This window comes from Lineus longissimus, chromosome 3 (genome assembly GCF_910592395.1).
Source record: "Lineus longissimus chromosome 3, tnLinLong1.2, whole genome shotgun sequence".
Lineage (NCBI taxonomy): Eukaryota > Metazoa > Nemertea > Pilidiophora > Heteronemertea > Lineidae > Lineus > Lineus longissimus.
Window position 1 is genome coordinate 19,248,512 of NC_088310.1, and position 20,061 is coordinate 19,268,572.

The 20,061-nt window shown below is 41.2% G+C and overlaps 1 protein-coding gene across 3 annotated transcripts in view; it reads left to right on the forward strand.

The window, feature by feature from the left end:
* The window catches only part of LOC135484119 (mitogen-activated protein kinase kinase kinase 10-like), a 43,554-nt gene extending 26,293 nt beyond the window's left edge, over positions 1-17,261 (forward strand). The window contains exons 5-9 of one of the 3 annotated variants that reach the window (XM_064765260.1): positions 128-374; positions 947-1,075; positions 1,729-1,905; positions 2,673-2,699; positions 7,422-17,261. In XM_064765260.1, the coding sequence (XP_064621330.1) occupies positions 128-374; positions 947-1,075; positions 1,729-1,905; positions 2,673-2,699; positions 7,422-8,677 (1,836 nt within the window). In that variant the 3' untranslated portion in view covers positions 8,678-17,261. Of the gene's footprint in view, positions 1-127; positions 375-946; positions 1,076-1,728; positions 1,906-2,672; positions 2,700-3,201; positions 3,238-7,421 lie in introns of all 3 variants that reach the window. The other 2 variants (XM_064765259.1, XM_064765261.1) reach the window with 2 other exon arrangements.
* Positions 17,262-20,061: the final 2,800 nt, after the last annotated feature.

A 20,061-nucleotide genomic window follows, 5' to 3' on the forward strand; every position in this document is an offset into this window, starting at 1 on the left:
CACTACAGCAACCCCTGCAAACACAAGATTTTTGTCTCATTGATTATCGTTGCTAGTCGCTGCAACAAAAATGTGTAGTTACGAAGCGCTTTAGAAGTTTTGTCAAATCGTTACCTCTGTTCTTCAGGAACTGCGGTCAAGAGAAGAAGAATTAACCAAGGCAGCACTTCAACAAAAACTCCAGGAAGAAGTCCTGAAACAGCGCGAGCAGGAACTTGCCGAGAGGGAGATCGATCTGTTAGAACGCGAGCTCAATATCATGATTCTGCAGCAGATAATGAGTAAACCGACACCAAAAAAACGGAAGGGAAAATTTAAGAAAAGCCGGTTAAAACTGCTTAAATCTGGCGGCAAGAGTATAAGCGAGCCATCAGGTAATGGGCATTATTTCAAAAATGTCTATAATGGATCATTTATTAGCCTCGTTTTGAAGACTGCTCAGGAATGAGGTGAATTGTCACAGTAAAGAAGATTTGAACTATCACTTTCAAAGTCAGCATTGGAATTGGGAGAGTTGTTGGTGACTGTCACTCACTTGGGTAGGCCCTTTGGCCTTTTAACTTGATCAGTTCTACTTCTGTAGAACATTGACACCGGTCTGCTTAGAATAGTTCCGCAAAGGGGGTTGAAGATCAGTTTCAAAGTCTACATACTAATAAGGTCAATTCTAGGTTACTATTACTTGCTGCATTTAGCCTTTTATCCTGGCCCGGATCATCCCTGATACAGAAGAGTTTTTCTGCTCTTTTGAAGTCCATGAGAAACCGCCATGTTGAAGATGAGATGTCATCAGTTACAAAGCCTGAATTCGAACTGAGTCGGTCCGTGGGATATAAATACGGTGGCTTGACGAATCGCCTGGATAAATATGAGCAAGTTAAGTTTCTTTGCAGAGGATTTCTACCATTTATCATTATTAATGATGTTCTCTTTGCTTGTGCTTCAGATTTCCGTCATAATATCACTGTTCAACAAGAGACTGCTCCATATGCTGCTAAAGGTGGCACCCACCTCCCATCTAGTCCTGATAGTCCACCCGCCTCTCCTGCATATCCTCGTCTCAGAGCTATTGCATGTAAGTGGATAGTCTTGGTGCGCCTTAGGCTCCCCGTGAATGAGGATTGAAATCGCTGTGACCTGTGATATAAATCGCATGCGACAATGATCGCTCGTTTGTTGTGGTCATCGCAGATTACTGACCTGTGAGTCAAACTGTCAGTGTCGGAGTCTTTCCATTTAAATCGCTCGTTTGTGCTGCACTTTAGGACTCTACTGGGGCACCAGCACTGACCAAGTGAGATATGCTCATCTTAGAGTCACCAGTAGAGCTTTCTGGCCTGCGATTGATATGCGATGCCAAGTACAGTGTCATGGTTTATAAGTGCCAGGCTGGGCAGGAAGGCGAACCCATCTTCTCCAAAGCCAGGAATGTGTTCAATCAACATAATGACAACATGACTTGGGTTGGAACCAACATCCCTTGGATTGAGAGTCGAACACTTTAACCAGTACACCACGCTCCAAACTAGAACGCCACTGTGCTCCATAAGATTATTTGGGCTGTTTAGAGATGTACATGTAATGTGGTTTGACGTCATTTGAGTGAGATCAATCGTACTGCCCCAGTACTGTTGAGTCTTGGTAGATCCAGTTTGGAGGACAGCTTTGTTAAAGTGAAAACAAGAGCAAATTGGTTTCAGTCGTAACATTTTCTAACTTCCCTTTTAGATCCAGTCGGTGGTGTTAAGGGTAAAACCTGGGGTCCAAGTACGGTACAGAAGGACCGGCATCACCGCCAGTCGTGGATGTTTGGTGAGGGACGCTGGTCCAAAAGTGCACCAAATCTTGAGAAATCTCTGCGGCATTTAGGAGGACATTCCAACATAGGAGCTCTCCAGGAATTAGGTTAGTATAAGATGGTAACAGATGAGAAAATTTCTTTAATTTCCAATGCGTACAGATACGTCTGTGAGTTGTCTGAAATTGTGACCATCTAGATTGAAACGTTTTTTTGGAGCAACCTGTGTGTGTTGAATCTTGCTGCTCTGAATCTTGAATCTAGCTATGATGTTAGGGATGGCCTTATACAAGAAGAAGATAGAGAATAATGAAATAGTTCCAGATGTTAGTCCTAATTAGAAACATTGAAAATAGAAGGGAATACATAGACCGAGAAAAATTGCTATGATTGTGATTTCTCATACTGCCATTGCCACTGATGTATGTGTAGCTTGTGTTGGCAGAATATAGGGCCTGCTGATCACTATTAATTTGCCAATGTTGTTGGATTGTATGTGCAGAAAAAGTCTTTATAGAGGAAATAATTCTGTTTAAAGTCGGTAACTATATGTGAGAAAGGCAGTGCTGTAAAGAGGGGTATAAAAACTCCTTGAACAAAATTGTGTAATTTTGATATATTTTCATTATTGTGAATCTCAGAGCAAGGATTGGGGGTGCAATGCCTACCATCTGGGGTGCATCGTATTGTAATGGTTTTAAACAGTAGGCATTCCACCGCTCTGTCAAAAAGGTTGTGCATCCTTTATCGCTCCCCACTTGGACTTCAGCTTGAAGAATGAAGATGAGGTCAGAGTGGGGGCCAGAAAGGTGCGCACCCTCTCTATTATTGCCTTGTGGTGGACAATACAACAGTGGTATTTTGGTTTGAACAGATCCCGACTATGAAACTGACACCGAGTGTAAGTAATGCATCCATTGGGAACGTCTGGCTTCAATCACGAGAGCATCACAATATCTGACTGGTCCTGAAATTATCACCTTCCGAGAAATTCATTGTCCGAAATATTCGAGCAGAGCAATAGAATAAGGGGCTTGAAGTTGACTTCTGGCCTTGGCTTAATGTTTCACAGCAATAGCCTCTTTTGACTGCAAAAGAGAACACTTACCTTGTTTATTTGTAAAATTGGTATCTCATCTTAATCGTTATTGCCTATTTTGTGGCCTTTTGCTGTTAGTCAGGTCATAACCATTTGAAATCAAATTATTAGTCAGTCGAGTGCACGCCATTTATGCTATGCTGAGTAAAATCCAACCTGGTGTTCTGACGTGAAACTCAAAAGCATTTCTTCCAAATCCAAGGACAACGAATTTCTTTGATTTTAGGACCAGCAACTAACCCAAACAATCAAATCTATCAAAAGCTAACATTCACGATAGGTATTTTTATCACCTTTACAATAGCTGACATAAATAGGAGGATTTTAAGTCAACTAACTGGTGAGTCCCGGCTAGCACCTCAACTTCGAATTAGCAATGCAGAGTTTGAGTTGTTTTGTCTGAGTCTTTGTCGTGACTGCTGTATCACTTCTGAGTTGTGACCACTGTTTTCAATTGTTGTTAGGAGTGAAGCTGTTGGTGGTATTGGGTAGTGACATGCCCGATCGATTAACTATGGTACTATCCAGGGGTATATGTTTCCAGTAACAATAGACACGATAAATCTGGCTTAATGTGGCAAATACAGGTTCGAAGTCTTCTTGTATCTCTGAATTTCGAACCTCTGGACTTCCTGGGTCATGTCTAGAGTTCAGAATTTTAATATCTCCAGCATGGTCTGTAATCAATCGGGCATTGGGTCTTAGAATTCATTGTGTTACCTGTTTTGGAACATTACTCAATTTGGTTCTGATTCTGGAGTTCAAGATTGTGACCTCGCGTCTGCCAACATCTTTTGAATTTGAAATAAGATGAGGAAAGTTGTCCTGTTGGCTTGTTGGTCTTGCACTGTGATTGTTAAGTGTTGGAGACTTGGAGAATACGTGGTCACTGTGTTGTTTGACCTTGTACATATGCCTTCCTCTGTTTCAATTTGTGTATTAAAGAATAGCACTAATGATGATAACACTCTGGGGTGGTTAGTGGAATAACGTGTCTTGTAAAATGTCAATCTGAGACCCTGTGTTTGGATTGACGAAATATTCCAATTGTCCAGTTCTAACTGCATGTTACATGTATCTCAGTCACTTTGTCAAAATCATTCAGTTTTGCCTGTTGGACAAGTGTTGACCTCCACGGACATATCCCCCAAAAAATGACGTGAGGGCAAGTGCCTTCTGTCTGATGACTTAGTGTACTTTGTTACGAGAGCTTTTATGACACTTAAGTTTTACCTTTATGCACCACTATTACAGTATTTTGCTGCATTTAGCATCAATTTTCTGAGATATTTTTCAATGCAATTTTGAAATCGTCAACCCAAAAACACAGAAATCACAATTTTTCATCACACCAATTAAAGTCTGTTTGAGTGATCTTGCATGTGTTGGGTTTTGATGTTTTGTGATGCGTTGTTAAAAAGGTTTGCCTCCGTATCAAAGGATTGAACTTTATGATGTGATGTGTTCTGTTTTTCACTGGTTCGTGCATGTCATGCACAGGCAAAAAGGCACTATTCTTCTTGGAGTTTCCTTCATCATCATTGCAGAATTTCAAGTAAATTCCATTGAAAACTCTACACATTTTCGATGCACTCTTGGCTTGAAGGCGCACTTGGCACAGCTCTGTTGATTTGCTCTTTCTTGTGTCGTTGTTATGCTAGACACCTCGGGGCTGTATGAAGTTCCCAATACTCTCCTCAGCCTGCCAAATGAGGTGTGAGGTCCGCCGCCTGTCATGTTTCCCTCGGAAGGATAAGATTAGGGTTCATACTTTAAGTACGTACGCACAGATTTCAGATTTGCTGTGGTATGTACCTAAAGTATGGCCCCTTAGGAGATAATGGGTGGTGATTAGTTGATTTGTAGCATGTTATAGTCTCAAATAAACAAAAAGATATCAACTTGATATTCTTTTTCGTCGGCACTTGTGTGAAACTTCCACTTGAAATATAGTCTATACCCATCCACCATAAAGGTAGCTCATGCATCATTATATTCCCTTTTCTAAATCAATGAAAAAAGTTCAATTCTAGGGTTTCAGGGAGTACATGCTCCCTTTTTTGACCTTCTGGCTTGTAGGTAGTGCATTTGCGTAAAATTACTGGTAGAAATCGTTGAAGTGTATCCGAGCTTTGCCTAATAGTGAAGACCATACTATTACACACGCAAGGGTAGTGCCAAAGCATGGTTTCCTCGCTTCTCGAAATTCTGTCTTTTTGTGAGAAAACTCCAAAATGGCTGCCGGTCATTAAACCGCAATGAAATTCAGCATGTAGATGAGATGATTTTTTCTTGTGTGTATTTTGAAGCTGCATTAAGATTCAAATTACAATGGACTCCCCGAGGACTAAGTATAAGTATGTCTTACAGAGCATTGCGTCGTGAGCACATCCAGAAACAACCATTGTTACCCTAAAAAATCTCAAGACGAAAGAAGCTTCAAGCTGGGTCAAGGACGTGGATGACGTCTGAAATGGATACCCGAATCATGTCATTGCATAGACTTTGTTCATTGTGGATATCTCTGCTTTAACACTAAAGAGGCATCTCTGGGTTGCCATATGTCCAAAAAACTGAAAGTCAAACAGTCCTATTACTTTCTGGATTTGTTCATGGCGGTGAATGTGCACTATGTCCTGCCAACACCCAGTATGTTATGTCATTCTTATATTGATTCAATTACAAATTTCAGGCTTCTGTATACATTGAATTTCCCACGTCCTTATGATTTGTTGCTCGGAATGAGGCAAACTTGCTGTGTTATCGCATTTTCGAATGACTTGTGACTTTTTTTTTCACAAGGGAAGGAGTTATGAAAATAAACAGGCAACTTGAGGTGAATTATGTAAGAAGATTTCTGATTGGTTGATACTGTGACTTCATGACTCGTTCCCGGAAACCCAAATCTGTTGAGGCAGGGATCTGGTAGTATTCCACCGGCTTTTCACAACTTATGGCTGTGCATCTGACTTGTGCCTATCTCACAACGAACAACACTAATGTTATCAATTTTGCAGGAGCATGTCCAAAATGACAATCTGTCCACAACCATAATCGTCATCAGTGGGATCATTTCAACCCCATTACAATTGATAAAGGCCATAGCCAGCTAACACGCCGGTACTTCTGTAGCCTCAAGTTGCTCATGTGGCTCTCTACCAAGTCCCTGTGCCTGTTGATTTCGATTCAGCCAATTCTTCATAGGCTCATGCTTGCCTGGCCAATTAATTCTCTTCCAGCAGATATTTTTTCAACCAACTATTTTCGACACTTCATAGTGTACAGATGTAATCAGTTTTAGTATATCTACTAGGCATGCATACTAAACCACTCTATCTGTCTATGTCGTCCGGGCAGGAATCTGTCATTAATTTCTTAGATTATAGACCCACTTGATTGAAGCTAGTGTAGTTAACTTCTGTAGGGGTGATTATTTCTAAAATCTAACAGAAACTTAAAAATAAAAAGAATGCCTAAAAAACACCGCTCCGAAATTTTTAGTGAGTTTTCTAGCTAGCTATGACACTTGTTGACTACCATTAGTAGAGGATATTGCATGGGAATTTTAATTTTCATTGGCACATCCAACTTTATCCTGAAAGTACTTTATCATAGTCTGACGACATCATATCATACACATTTTAATTTTAGAAAACATAATTTGGTATGATGCTTGTTTTGGTTCATTCACTTGCATCGCTTTAAGCACAATCCGTCCGTCCAACTTTCTCGACTGTTTCGGTCCATAAAAGTGAAGAAAGAGTGCTAACAGCATGAATGCCTTGCACCACTCTTATTTGACTTTTGACCATGGCCTGAAACCGAGCAGCGTAGAAATTTGGTCATGTTGACACATACAAGGCACACACTAAACATGGTGATGGAAGGTTCGTAGGTTCGTCGAACAGAACAACTCGGCTTCTTGTCGAGGTCTTGAAATTTGAATGAAAGTCCCTGCCTATCCAATCTGATAACTCCCCTTTGCTATGAATGGGCTTCTCTCATCAAGGTGTAGTTGTCTCCATGAAAATGAGATGCGCTTGCAACTGGGCTATACTAATTTGCTTGTAAGATTACACAACCCGCTTCGTACATTTTAGTTGATAACTGTTGTCAAAATGTCCAATGATCTTGAAAATTATTTCAGAAGTAAACGGTACTATAATACTCCTGTTCCTCAATTAAATTACTGGAACTTTTGCGCACAAAACTTATGCATAAAAGCGTCTTTGCTGAATTTAAAACGTGTCATCATTTAAAAGGGTTACATCTTCTAGAGAAAGGATAAAGTCACAGTGCTGGCACACATAATTCCCAAACAAGTAGTCATTGCTGCTGCCCTACTCCTTGATAAAAGGATCATCTCTTTCTTCTGTATTTGGTGTAAAGTGATAATTTTCGTTATTAGTCAAAAATGATTTAAAACTGCAGTATTTGGAATATATCATGGTGTTAAATGTTCCTCAGTTCCTCATGTTATCAGGGGTTTTTTGCCAACTAATTGTATTTTTCATCTCTCTTCAGATTACGATGAAGACGAATGGCCTGAAACTCTCGGAGAAACAAAACTCACCGCTCCACCAGCTAACATTCCCTGCTACAACGGTACGTCGGCTGCGGCGTCTGCCTCTGCATCGGCCTCAGGATCCACTAGCGCCACCGCCAGTGATACGGGCAGCCTCAAACGATTTACAGTCAAGAAACGCAGCGACACCGTCTTGTATAACATGACGGTGATATTAGCATCAGTGGCAGCTGGGTTTGACATCCGTTTATCGAACACTACAGCAATACATCCGCGCTTGCATACGGCAGAGGAGGAACCGGGTAATGTTAAAAAGAACAAAGACGCTTTCATCGGGCAGCGGCGGGATGCGTACCTTGCCGCAGTCAGAGACGCCTTTATTGAGCCAGAATCAAGCTACCAGTATTATCAGTATTCAGGTTCATCAGGCCACCACACATATCACGGTATTCAAAACCGTCACCGACCAACGGTGAACTTTGACCAACCTTTACGGTTTACGGAGACTACTTTAAGTACTGGCGACGGGTTCAGCTCAAGTCCCAGCCCGTCGCCTCGGAAATCTTCAGACACAGACGATTCTCTCATTATGTTCTCCGCTACTCCTGATTATCAGAGACAAGTGTCAGATAGTAGTTCTGTGTTTGAAACACCACGGACAACGCCAAAAACAACTCCGCAGAGACAGTTTGTTAAATTTGAAGACAGTATTTCTCGGCCTGTCCTTGCACCTACTCACCAACGCACATCGTCTAATTGTTCTACCTCATCTAATCCTTCACATGAATACGGGTCCAGGGACTACCAGGGAGGCCCAGACTATCGGTTACCTAGTCCTGGAATCCAGTGCCCACCACCTCCACCGAGGAGGCAGCAGAGTGGCGGTGATTACAGGGAACACCCTGAGCGACCAGGCACGTTAGACATCCACCCACTCGCAGCGCGGCCTAGGACACAGGGTGGAATTCTAAAATACTCTTCTCCTAGCCACACTGTAAAACAATCTTCAAACTCGCCAAATCAGAAAGGTCTACCAACGCCTACCACTTCCGATAGCGGTATTACTGGCGATGACTTATCGTTTATGTCTGCACGGTCCCGTGCATCCCCGGGCAGCACCCCACCTCATCTTACTCATTTCAAAACCTTACTCGATATCGACGTGGATGGACAGAGTGACGACTCCACGGAACCTTTAGTTGGCAATGAGAAGGATGGGAGGAAAATGTCCTTTTCTGACTTGGGCGAGCTTTGATCTGAGGAGAGTGCACCGTGATGGGTGCATGCCTGCTGTTTATGGTGCTGTAGCATATCTATAGCCAGTTCAAGATCATGACGGCACGCTGTGTCGAACTTGTCTAGCGGTGGTCAAAGAGTTGAAGGCAATCTTTTTGTCGCGTTTTGGGTGATCAAATTATAAAGTGCCTGAATTCATTGTGACATGTTTGGCCAGATTCCAGTGGTGGATAACGCCGTAAATCAAACCAAAAATGGGACGTCTGCTTGTCTAGAAAAAGCACTGAAGAGGGAGTCAAATGTGTGTTTGAACCGAGGATGTTCTCATGGTGCAGGACTGCTTGGGAAAGATTACTGGTATATTGTTACGACATTGTCCACACCGGAATTTTCTAATGTTGCCAGACTGCTAGGAGATGGAAAGGTTACTGGTATATGGTGGCGATGTTCTCCAACACTGGTATATTGCTGGGCTTTACTGACGCTAGATTTGGCAGTGATGAATGATTGACCAGAAAAAGAATCCAGTTGAGCAAAAACTTTGTCTGAACAATTTTTCTAACTACATGTATCTTCGAAATTGGTGTGATACAAATGGAATTGCTCAAATTCCGACCATAGATTTATTGTTGGTAACGGTAGTCTTTTGCTGGTCAAATTGAAAAATTCATCATCTCTTCATGATCTTATAGTCAGTGTGCCACTGCCCAGTGATGTTCCAATATTGGTGATAAATCCACAGCCAAAAAGAGTTGCCGATACTACTGCTGATGTTCTCAAATGGAGGGTGCAATCTGATATAGTTCTGTGCTATTGAGATCTGCCAAAGGTGCAATAACTTGTCTCTGCTATGACATTTGTCAGCCATCCAATCCCGAATGTGGAGTCAGCCTTGCGGGACATTGTCTGGTAAAAGTGTAGGTCAGTGACTGCCAGTGTCGTCAGTGGCCAGTGTCAACCTTGCATAAGGCTGTTTGCGAGATTGGAACCTGCCCTCATGCTACTCGGTATACCACATATGGTTATGAAACGTGACAAATGAATAACAGAGGTAATGTTTAAACTTGTCTACAACTCGAGAGCGTGACCTTGAAAAGTTTTCGCAGTACAAAAAACAAATGTTCTTCCAAAAGTGGCCAGTTCTGACAAACTTGTTTTCGCTTTGATTTGGGTGTTGTGAGGAAATAAGTGACCCATCACACCAGAATGAGGTGTAAGTAGAATTTGGGGCATATGGCGTTACCCACATGTTGATATAGCTTAGTTTAAAAGCTAATTTTTGATACAATTCCCATCTTTTGTGTTGAGGTCTTCACAAAATTTCCTTAAAGTTTAAATTGCAGTTTGAATTATTTTTTGCCAAATGGGCTTATCGAATACTTAGATGTGGTGTTTATGAGCCTAATCATGTCATAATTTGGGAATTGGACCAAAATTAACATAATTATATGTTGTAAAAGATTGCTCAAGACCACGCCTTACGACTTACTACCCAATTTGGTGGGTTTCATCATTCTCTCGAGTTGTTGGCAGTTATAGTGTAGTTTTAACGGGCAGAGAGTCTAGTGCTTCCATTATTTGGATGAGGTGTTCAGGACTTGACCAGGGAGGATTGCAAAGGATTGTCATTCTGGGTAAAGTGAGTACATCACATGTACATGAGTGATGTACACGTTGAACCCAGAAGTGATGCAACCCCATAATCCTCCTTTGGACTTGACAGTGGTCTGTATAAACTGTTTAGTCGTCGTTCAGTGTATGGCTGTTAGCTAGGTTGTTAACTATGATGGGGAATTGGAAGGCAAATGATTGGAATTCTAATGGGAGTGAATGAATGGTGTATTTATTGGAAGTTTAGCAGCTCCAGGTGCTTCAAGCTGCTGGCATTGAATTCCTTCTCGACATTGCTAGCACAAAGTCATGTATCTATATAATCATTGACGTTCAAGTCTAAAAATCATGATCAAAAGTGTCTCCGTGGTTTCTCTTTGTAACAGCGATTGTTCTATTGGTCATCAGGGTTTTGTACAGATGTTTGTCAGTGGTCTGTGGGAGTATTATCGTCCTTGAAATTCAGGGATGTGATATTTCCAATTTTTGAAGGATTTCTGGTTTTTCACCTCGTAAAAAGGGGTTAATTTGACAACAGGAATGGAAAGGTCAACGCCTCAACTCTCTAGAACCTTGAATTCTGGAAATCGAACCAAAAAGAAACGTTTTCGAGGCAGAGTATTAAGGGCATTTCAAAAGATAACATTTTCACTGGAAAGATTTGTCAGTGTTTTGTGCTCATAGAATCATCACATCCCTGCCAAGCAGTAAACCTCTATGTAGTACCAGAGACTGATTTGGATTAGCGGAACAATGATTTGACGACCATACTGGTGTGTTCCGCTTTCATCAGTATTTGACATCAACACTGCCATTTGCACGACTGTTGATCTCCCTGTTTTGATTAGGCGTTTGTCATGGGCTATGCTCCTGTGAGGAGCATTACAGTTACAGATAGTTAGGTATCTGGTTTACCTATATTCATATGAAGCGAAAGAGGCAGTTGTTATTAAAACCAACATGAGACCGCATCCTAGAAACATGCATTCATGAAAATTAACTGTTTTTTCATCGCAAATCAGCAAACAGGAACACGTTTAATGATGAAACTTTTCTGGCTGATAAAGGGCGTAAATTCATGGCCTGTTCTTTTACTTTACTGTCACTGGACCTATAACGCATCTACTTCCAATGGCTGGCAGATCTCGCTGTAAGGTTTCTACTGCTTAAAGGATACGCCGTTCGTAATTACTGCTGGTCCAGGAAAATAGAAATGCAGTTATTGATAATGCCACAGTGCAGTTATCATGTGTGCAACCTTACTGTATAGTCGGTATATATAGTATTTGTACATCTGTCTGTACAATGGCTGTGTTGGAATTTATATTCAGTACACATTTACGCAATTAGAAATTAGAAATTTCATTTACAAATTTTGAATTTTTAACAAACGGCGTTGACCTTTAGAGTGATATCATTACGGTGAGGATTTGCCGTCAGCCAATCTCATGGGTCATCTTCCTTGGTCTTGCTATCCAACCCTTCTCGGTGTACATACTTCTTGAGAGTAAACATATCAAAACTATTGTTATCCTGGACCTTTGGCTCCAAGTGTGCTGCAGATTCCCTGCACTATACAAACCCTGTTCTTGGAGAAATCTCCATGTGGTTGCCAGATGGTGGCAAGCTCTAAAATTTCTGGTCGTCTGTTATACAATTGGAGGTACAGTTGCCCTGCAATAGGTTAAATATTGAAACTGAAGAGTTTCTACTTGCCCACAGGGCTTCAGTTTTATTGAAGTGTTAACTTACCTGCATGAAAATTTTATCTGGGGCAAGCGGACAAGTGGGAATATCAAAAACTGTGTGAGAGTCTTTCACGGCCCCCGAGGTCTTGACACGACCACTGACCTTTGACTCTAAAATGAGTCAAACTGAGTCCATTCGATACACTGCAGCCCTTCGTGGTCTTAAAACATCATAGACAACACGTCCTGGTAAAAAGTGTCCTACTTGTTGCATAAATGATAAATTCTAAACTACATTATCTCAAAAGTTGATTCGCGACCATCGACAAAACAATGACAAATTGACCTGTCGTCTGCAGGGAATCTCCAACTGCACTTGCGGCCCACCAAATGTACTCTTCTTGTAAATACATGAGCTGAATGAAAATGATACTATCAACAAAACCTTCCTTTGAGGATTTACAAGTTCATGAAATGATCAACGTTTTTATCGCAGATTGTTCAAGGATTTCTTGCTATAATGGAAATGTATTTGTCGTTTGTACAAAATGAAATGGTAAACAGTAAATACTTTTAGTTTTTAAGTTATAGTGGTTGACACTTGTATGATAACTATATGTGTACATTACTAAGGTAGTTTAAACTGCCGTACTCTAAAGTATTGTGTTGATCTGAGTTTTGTCGACCGAAATATCATGTCACTTTGCTGGTCTCTCCTCTCTACATAACCTGGTGTCACAAGTATGTTTTCTCCGATATCAAAACCATTTCTCGTTACCCTGCATGTACTTTGAATTGAATCTCAGAAATGTCATTGAAATATACAGTACTGGAAAATTAGTGGTTAGCAGCCACTTTGAAAGTTGTGATGGCTCCTGGCCGATTTTACAGTGACTGTTCTTCAATTTCAACTGAATCAGTTGAAAATGTTGAATAAGTACTGTAAAACCGGTCAGGAGCCATAACAACTATTGCTGAGAAATCCTTTCCTGTACTCATGTGAAATTTAGATGAAATGTTTTTGGAGGAATGTCACATTTGATGAATCTTTTTATCATAATTCCTTTTGTTGTCATCTGAAAGTGGAACATTTCAAACCCTCTTCCAATACATTTTAAAACATGCATGTAAACATTTCTCCAGTGGGAAGATACTGTTCAGAAAATTTGTGCAATATCAATGAAAAATGTTGTGTGCGGAAAGATTTTTGGTCGTGTTTTTCAAAGGGCAGATGATATCAGGAATTCCTGCACCAAATTTGATTATTAAAAGTTGCGAAAAATTTTATGACAATTTACAGATAGTGCAATAGGTTGCTTTGATCCTCTTTTAACCATGTATTAACATGTGATCTACTGGTTTTGCTTGCCTACGCCAGTTTAGTAGTACACAGGGGATTTGCATGATTAGAAAAATGTGTATATGCCGGTCGTCATACACTACATTGGATACTGAAATCACAAACGAAATGCTGATTTCATTTGAAATCTTAGTATTTCCTCAGAAACTAGTATTTCTCCTGTTCGCCCTTAAATAGGTGGTGTATAAATTTATTGACAAATTCATAACTTATTAAGTGGACCGTTGCCGCATGCCAGCACCCCTTGGGATGTTGCTTGGTTTATTATCCCCCATAGATTTGTTTCTTTCCTGTACATACAGTAATGTCAAAAGTTTATTTTCTTTGTTAATTTTTTTCCCCCGAGTTATTTCTTCTCAATATCAAAGAAGTCCCATTCATTGTACAAAAATGTATCATGAGTTACTGCCAGCTGTGAAGAATTTTGAGCTTCAGAGATCCAGTCTAAGTTGCATCAGAAAAATGTCCACAAACATTCTACCAACGTACATGTATCCATTTAGCCTCCGCCCCAGCCGACTCAGAAACAATCAGTATCAAGTGTAAATTACTGCTGACAGTAACTTGAAGTACATTTTTACCTCTATTTTAAAGAAAGTAGCCATCGCAACTTCTGTGGTGCCCCCTACTCGTCTCTTAACACCTTCAGCACCGGTGTTTCAGCCCCCAATACTCGCTTTTCAGACCCTCAGAAAAAAAAAGTATTAGAGATGGCTGCATAAGGTCTTTTGCAGTAACTTCTCCAAGACAAGGTCTTCTTGAATCAGTAGAGTTATGTTAGCTACACTCCTTTACTACATTTTAATTTTTTGGTTGAAAATGACCAAAAATGACCAAAATGACCCCCTTTTCCAACACCCTCTGACCCCCATAAAAGTTCCAGGAACAGCTTATTTTGTTATTCAGTGGTTTGGTCGTTTCAGTTCTTACCTTGCCCTGAAGATGGCGATGGCGTAGTTCTTTCATGGACTTCATAAAAGAACTACGCCATCGCCATCTTCAGGGCAAGGTAGGTAGCTGAAAAGACTTTATGGAAAGACTGGTCTTTTCAGTTCCTACTTTGCCCTGAAGATGGCGATGGTGTAGTTCTCTCATGAAGTCATTGAGACTCCGATAACCAGCTCAAAGGTTGTGTGGCTCCTGACTTGCTTGACAGTATTTCTCCCTCTTATTAACTGGCATAGTGAATAATCAAGCAAAAAATTAACTTAGTTTTGCCTCATGGAACGAGAATCCAAATTCGGTTTGATTTCTTTTAGTTGGAAAACAGCCAATAGTTTATGTACCGCAATAGACTTAACATTGCTAGAAAGTTAGAATGGAACATGCATTAGAATTCCTGTATCAAGAACTAACACTTTTGATCTCTTCAAAACAAATCTATTCGTTTAGGGGTTTGAGCAGTTGAGGCATTCTGTCAAGTCATAAACATATCAGTGTATTTCCTTATCTCGATATGCTTCACTAAAAATGAGAGAAATCGACATACTCCAGAGTTAGTCCGAGTGATCACCAATATACATATAGATCAGTAAGATTTAACAAAGTTAAGCTTCTCGATATTAATTTATTGCATCTTTAATGCTATATTTATTATTTATTCTTCATGTTATGTCACATCTGTAATTTCTATGGAATTAAGATGTGATGGTCTCTTGCTAATTAGCTTGCTCCCGATTAGTTGCTAATTACATGTGATAATTAGTGTTTATGCGGTAATTCTCTCATTTTGGTGGAGCATTTGAGATTTGGAGATGTGCAAGTGATAGTCTGGTAAAGTGCTTTGACCAAGGCTATAATTGTAACTATCACACTGCAATCCATAGCAGAGTGTCATTTTAAATATCTTAATTGTATGTAATTTTAAGTTTCTGACAGGATACCTGAATTGTTCATTATTGCTGCTTTTAAAGCAAAGTCCTTCATTTTCATTGCAAAAAAATTCCCACAGTTATAAAGAAAATCAAAAGGGTAATACAGTCCTGTACTGTTTGTAAAATCGTGCCTTCCAAAAACATATTTCAAAGTATGAAATGTTGTCCAAAACACTTGAAAGACTGACTGACCATTCTTATAGTTTTTCATTCAATGACTTGACACGTTCACAATTTTGTTGCATACTGAAATGGTTGAGAAACATACAACTAAAAGAATCCCTTTTATAACACAGTTGAAATTAAGTTTTAAAACGCAGTGAGCAGTTTAAGGAATTAACACCACACTGGCGAGTCTTTGCACTTAAATTGAGACCAGGAGGGTTGAGCTAAAATGTAGGGCTAATCTGAGGCGCGCTGCGCTGTTCCGGTGGAAGGTTTGGTGTAGAATTCAAGCTCCACCCGATGGTCTCGATTATAGGTGTGTTCAAATGTATCTTAGAAAAAGAGCTTAATTGTCCTTGTTTGCTGCTTTGCTTCAATCTTACATGGCCAGGGTTCGTACTACATATTAGCCACACTAACTTTGATATGGTGAAAACCCAGGGCTACACAGACTCTTGATATGGCTTGTAAAATTTGGCCAAGAAATCCAAAATCATTGTGCAGTCGTATCATTGTCGAGTCTGGCTAGTGATACTATGAGCCGAGCACATCCTGTGCTCAGAGTATGCAAGACAAATAGAACAATCAAAGGAAATATTGCTCATTACATGAAGTAGCACATGGGCAGCACCTGTACTCAAACACTTCAGGGAAAATCTCAGGACAGTTGTAGGCCTATTTGGAAACGAGGCTCCTGAGGAGCTTTAGGCCCTTCTGAATTTAAGTTATGGTCAATGTTTGGCTTAATCTAGAAGGTTGTAATTTGAATGGGTTGCCTTTTAGCTGAGCATGCTGTGGCTTCCGTAAGCACATTCCCTCACATTGATCTCTGTCGATGAATATATGGACAATTTGAAGGGTTATGAGATGTACACAACTACAGTAGAACCTCCCTTAGCGGACACCGCTCTATTAAGAACACAAGTTTTGGTCCTATTTGATGGTTTCCATCTAATTTGACCTCTCTAATCAGGACACCTCTCTATCAAGGACAGCACTAGTCAGTCCCTAGAGTGTTCTTAATAGAGAGTTTCTACTGCATAACTGAAGCGTAGCTTTATTATTCTTTTTTTGCTCTGATAGGTAACAATTTCATATTAAACCCAGTAATCTTCCCCACAAATGAATTTATCCCTAGTGGATAAATTGTGAATGGCCAGTATTTTGGTGCATCGAGTATGTTGTATTTATTGGTTCTAGGTAAGCCTGATCCTTACTATTGCATACTCCATGAGCAATACGAACAAAATTTGGTTGAAAATGTCTGACACAGGATCGCATTAAAGAAATTGGGCGGGATAAGAAATAATATTACAGGTTGGTCAGCCTTTGATGTGTTTTGGCCGAGTTTCACTCGGCATATACAGTCTTTATCAGAAGTAAATGCTCACAATTTTTTCGGCATACCAAGTGAAATCCTTAGATTGTTGTTTCAAATCTATTTACAAGGAAAGTCCCTTTAGTAAGGTTATTAGATGGCACCTTTACATTGTGAATGAAGCAGAGGGAATTAACCAACCATTCTTCACAGATGATGAAAAGACACTGACCACTTACTTTTGACCGAGACTTTAAGCAGCAAAACTTTATTATTACTTCATGTCATCCTAAATTGACTGAATCCACACGTCCATTTTGTTCAAAATAAACTACCTAATGCATGAGTATTCAGCCAATTTTTTGCGAGATGAATTTTTCTTGAATGTCATGTCATTTAAGTTATCTGTTACTAGCTTTATATGAAGGCTGTGTTTTCTTACATGTGATTTTGTTACAACCGTCTTGTGTATTGTGTCTCATGATGTTCCAATATTAATTTGAATGCATGTTATTTTATGTAAGTGGAGAGGGACATTTGTAAGTAATCAAAATTGAAGAAAAAATATGAGAATTTTTCTAAGTAAATTATATTGTCTTGTCTTATTTATTGAGAGTTATTCAGGGAGATTTGGAGAAACACGTCATGATGTGGAATGTCCGGACTCTAGGGTATTTTGATAAACAGGAATATGGGATTGTCGGAGGAATCTGTCTTGTTCAGAGGTGTCCAAAGGTTGCTACACAGGAGGACCTTGTTGCTTATCGGATGTGCCTGAGGCATCATCATTGTTGTAATCCGAGCCCGTTTTGCCAACTGATCACCTTGTTCCTTCATGAAACCTAATTTCATTGCCCTTGTCACAAACAGGGACAGCCTGGACAATATTTGAGACCTACATGCCAGACACATTCTGCTCTTGACGACAGTGTTTTTTTAACGGTTTACTGTCGTTTCGCTACATTGCCAGTTCGCTACCAGTCGTTTCGCTACATGTGGCGGTCGTTTCGTTACATGGTAGGTCGTTTCGCTACATGGGTGGAGTCGTTTCGCTACATGATGGGTACGGTCGTTTCGTTACATGGAGGGCGTTTCGCTACATGGGTGGAGTCGTTTCGCGACATGGATGTAGGTCATATCGCTACATCGTAGGTCGTTTCGCTATATGGGTGGAGTCACTATTGACGTTTCAAATCGTTGACGTCGGGACTAAACGGTCAAGAAACAAATTGATTGACAGCCACGGTTACACGTACAACGTTATGCGCCGTCGTAATAACAATATTACAACTGATTGGCAATGCACGATCCGGCCGAAGCATAATCCGTGTCGCGCTATGGTGACACAGAAGGGGGACCAATTTATTGTCGGGAGAAATGCGCATAACCATCAAGCACAACCAGGTGCAGCAGTCGTCTCCAAGATAACCGCGTCCATGAAAGAAAAAGCCGCTGAAAACGTGTACAAGTCAGCATCCGCTATTGTGACTGAAGTCCTTCTTGAGCACGTGAACTCAGGCCCATGTCCTTCGCTACCGAAAATGAGCTGCTTAACCAGAGCAACTAATCGCTTTCGCCAGAAGAATCGCCCGCAAGATCCCACAGACTTGGAATTTGAGCTCCAAGAGGACCGCGTCGCTGAAAATTTTTTTAAAGCTGACATCAATGTCCGAGATCGCCGGCATTTCATCTTCGCAACAGATGAACAAATCCACCTCCTGAGTAAAGCAAAGACCTGGTACGCTGATGCCACGTTTAAACTTTGCCGGTCGCCCTTCAAACAGCTTTTCTCTATTAACGCCTTCGTCAAGAGTGGGGAAGACACTAAACAGTTGCCCCTCGCGTTTGCATTGATGTCCGGCCGAAAGAAGCGCGATTATAAAGCAATCTTGCAAAGGTTGAAGGAGATTGTCGGAGAGGTTCGCGTCGATAACATCGTTATGGCTTTGAAAGTGCCATGTGGGGGGCTTTCCGCCGAGTATTTCCAGGCATCAACATCACAGGATGTCTGTTCCACTGGACCCAAGCAATTTGGCGGAAAGTCCAAGAACTCGGCTTGCAAACGGCCTACGCGAACGATAGAAATGCCCACGACGACATAAAGAAGTTAATGGCCCTACCATTCCTTCCCGCAGACAGGATACGCGAGATTTTCGATGTAATGAAAACAAGGGCAACCTCGCAGCCTCTGTCGCAATTGGTGACGTACATCGAGAATACGTGGTTCGATAATCCGAACTGGAATGAAACTTCTTGGAGCGTGTACATGTCACCCATACGGACGAACAATGACGTCGAGGGGTGGCATAACGCGATAAACGGACGGGCCGGAGGACGCAGCGGACTCCCTTTCTACCAGTTGATCAACCTCTTGAATTCAGAAGCGCAAATTGCGCATCTTCAGGTACGGCTGGTTTCTGAGGGTAAGTTGCGCAGAATACAGCGAAAGAAGTACGTTGCGCTTCAAAGACGTATCTTTAAGGCATGGGACGATTACAGCGACGGGGAGATAACGACAGAACAGTTGTTGAGAGTTTGTTCGCACTTGAATGGACCAGTAACCTCATAGCCATCCATTCGCGTTGGCTCGCTCAATTACGTACTTATTATTGATTGACAGGGGTCATTCAACCGCACTTCATTCAACGCAGATTTGGAGGCCTTTGCAAGGCCTTCGCGTTGGCTCGCTCAATCGTCTATCCGTGTATACGTACTTATTATTGATTGACAGGGGTCATTCAAACGCACTCCAACGCAGATTTAGAGGCCTTTGCAAGGCCTTCGCGTTGGCTCGCTCGTCGTCCGTGTTCGTACTTTATTATTGATTGACAGGGGTCATTCTTACGCATTTCAACGCAGATTGGAGGCCTTTGCAAGGCCTTCGCGTTGGCTCGCTCATTTGTCCGCATTCGTATTATTTATTTGACATCCCCCCCCCCCCCCCCACTCAAGCACTTCCACGCATTCGCTCATTCAACTCTGCACTAAGTGCAGACGGGGGGCTCGGTCGAACTCTTTTTTCCCTTATTATTCTTTCTGAACCACTGATTACAAAAATGGGCCTAAGCGACTAGCGCATTTTTTCCGACTGACACTCTTAGAACCTTGGAACCTTTTATTATTGATTGACGTCCGCATTCGTATTATTTATTTGACATCCCCCCCCCCCCCCCCCCCCCCCCACTCAGCACTTCCACGCATTCGCTCATTCAACTCTGCACTAAGTGCAGACGGGGGGCTCGGTCGAACTCTTTTTTCCCTTTTTATTCTTTCTGAACCACTGATTACAAAAATGGGCCTAAGCGACTAGCGCATTTTTTTCCGACTGACACTCTTAGAACCTTGGAACCTTTTTTTCTAAGAGTGGTGAGTAACCCCCTTTTTTTA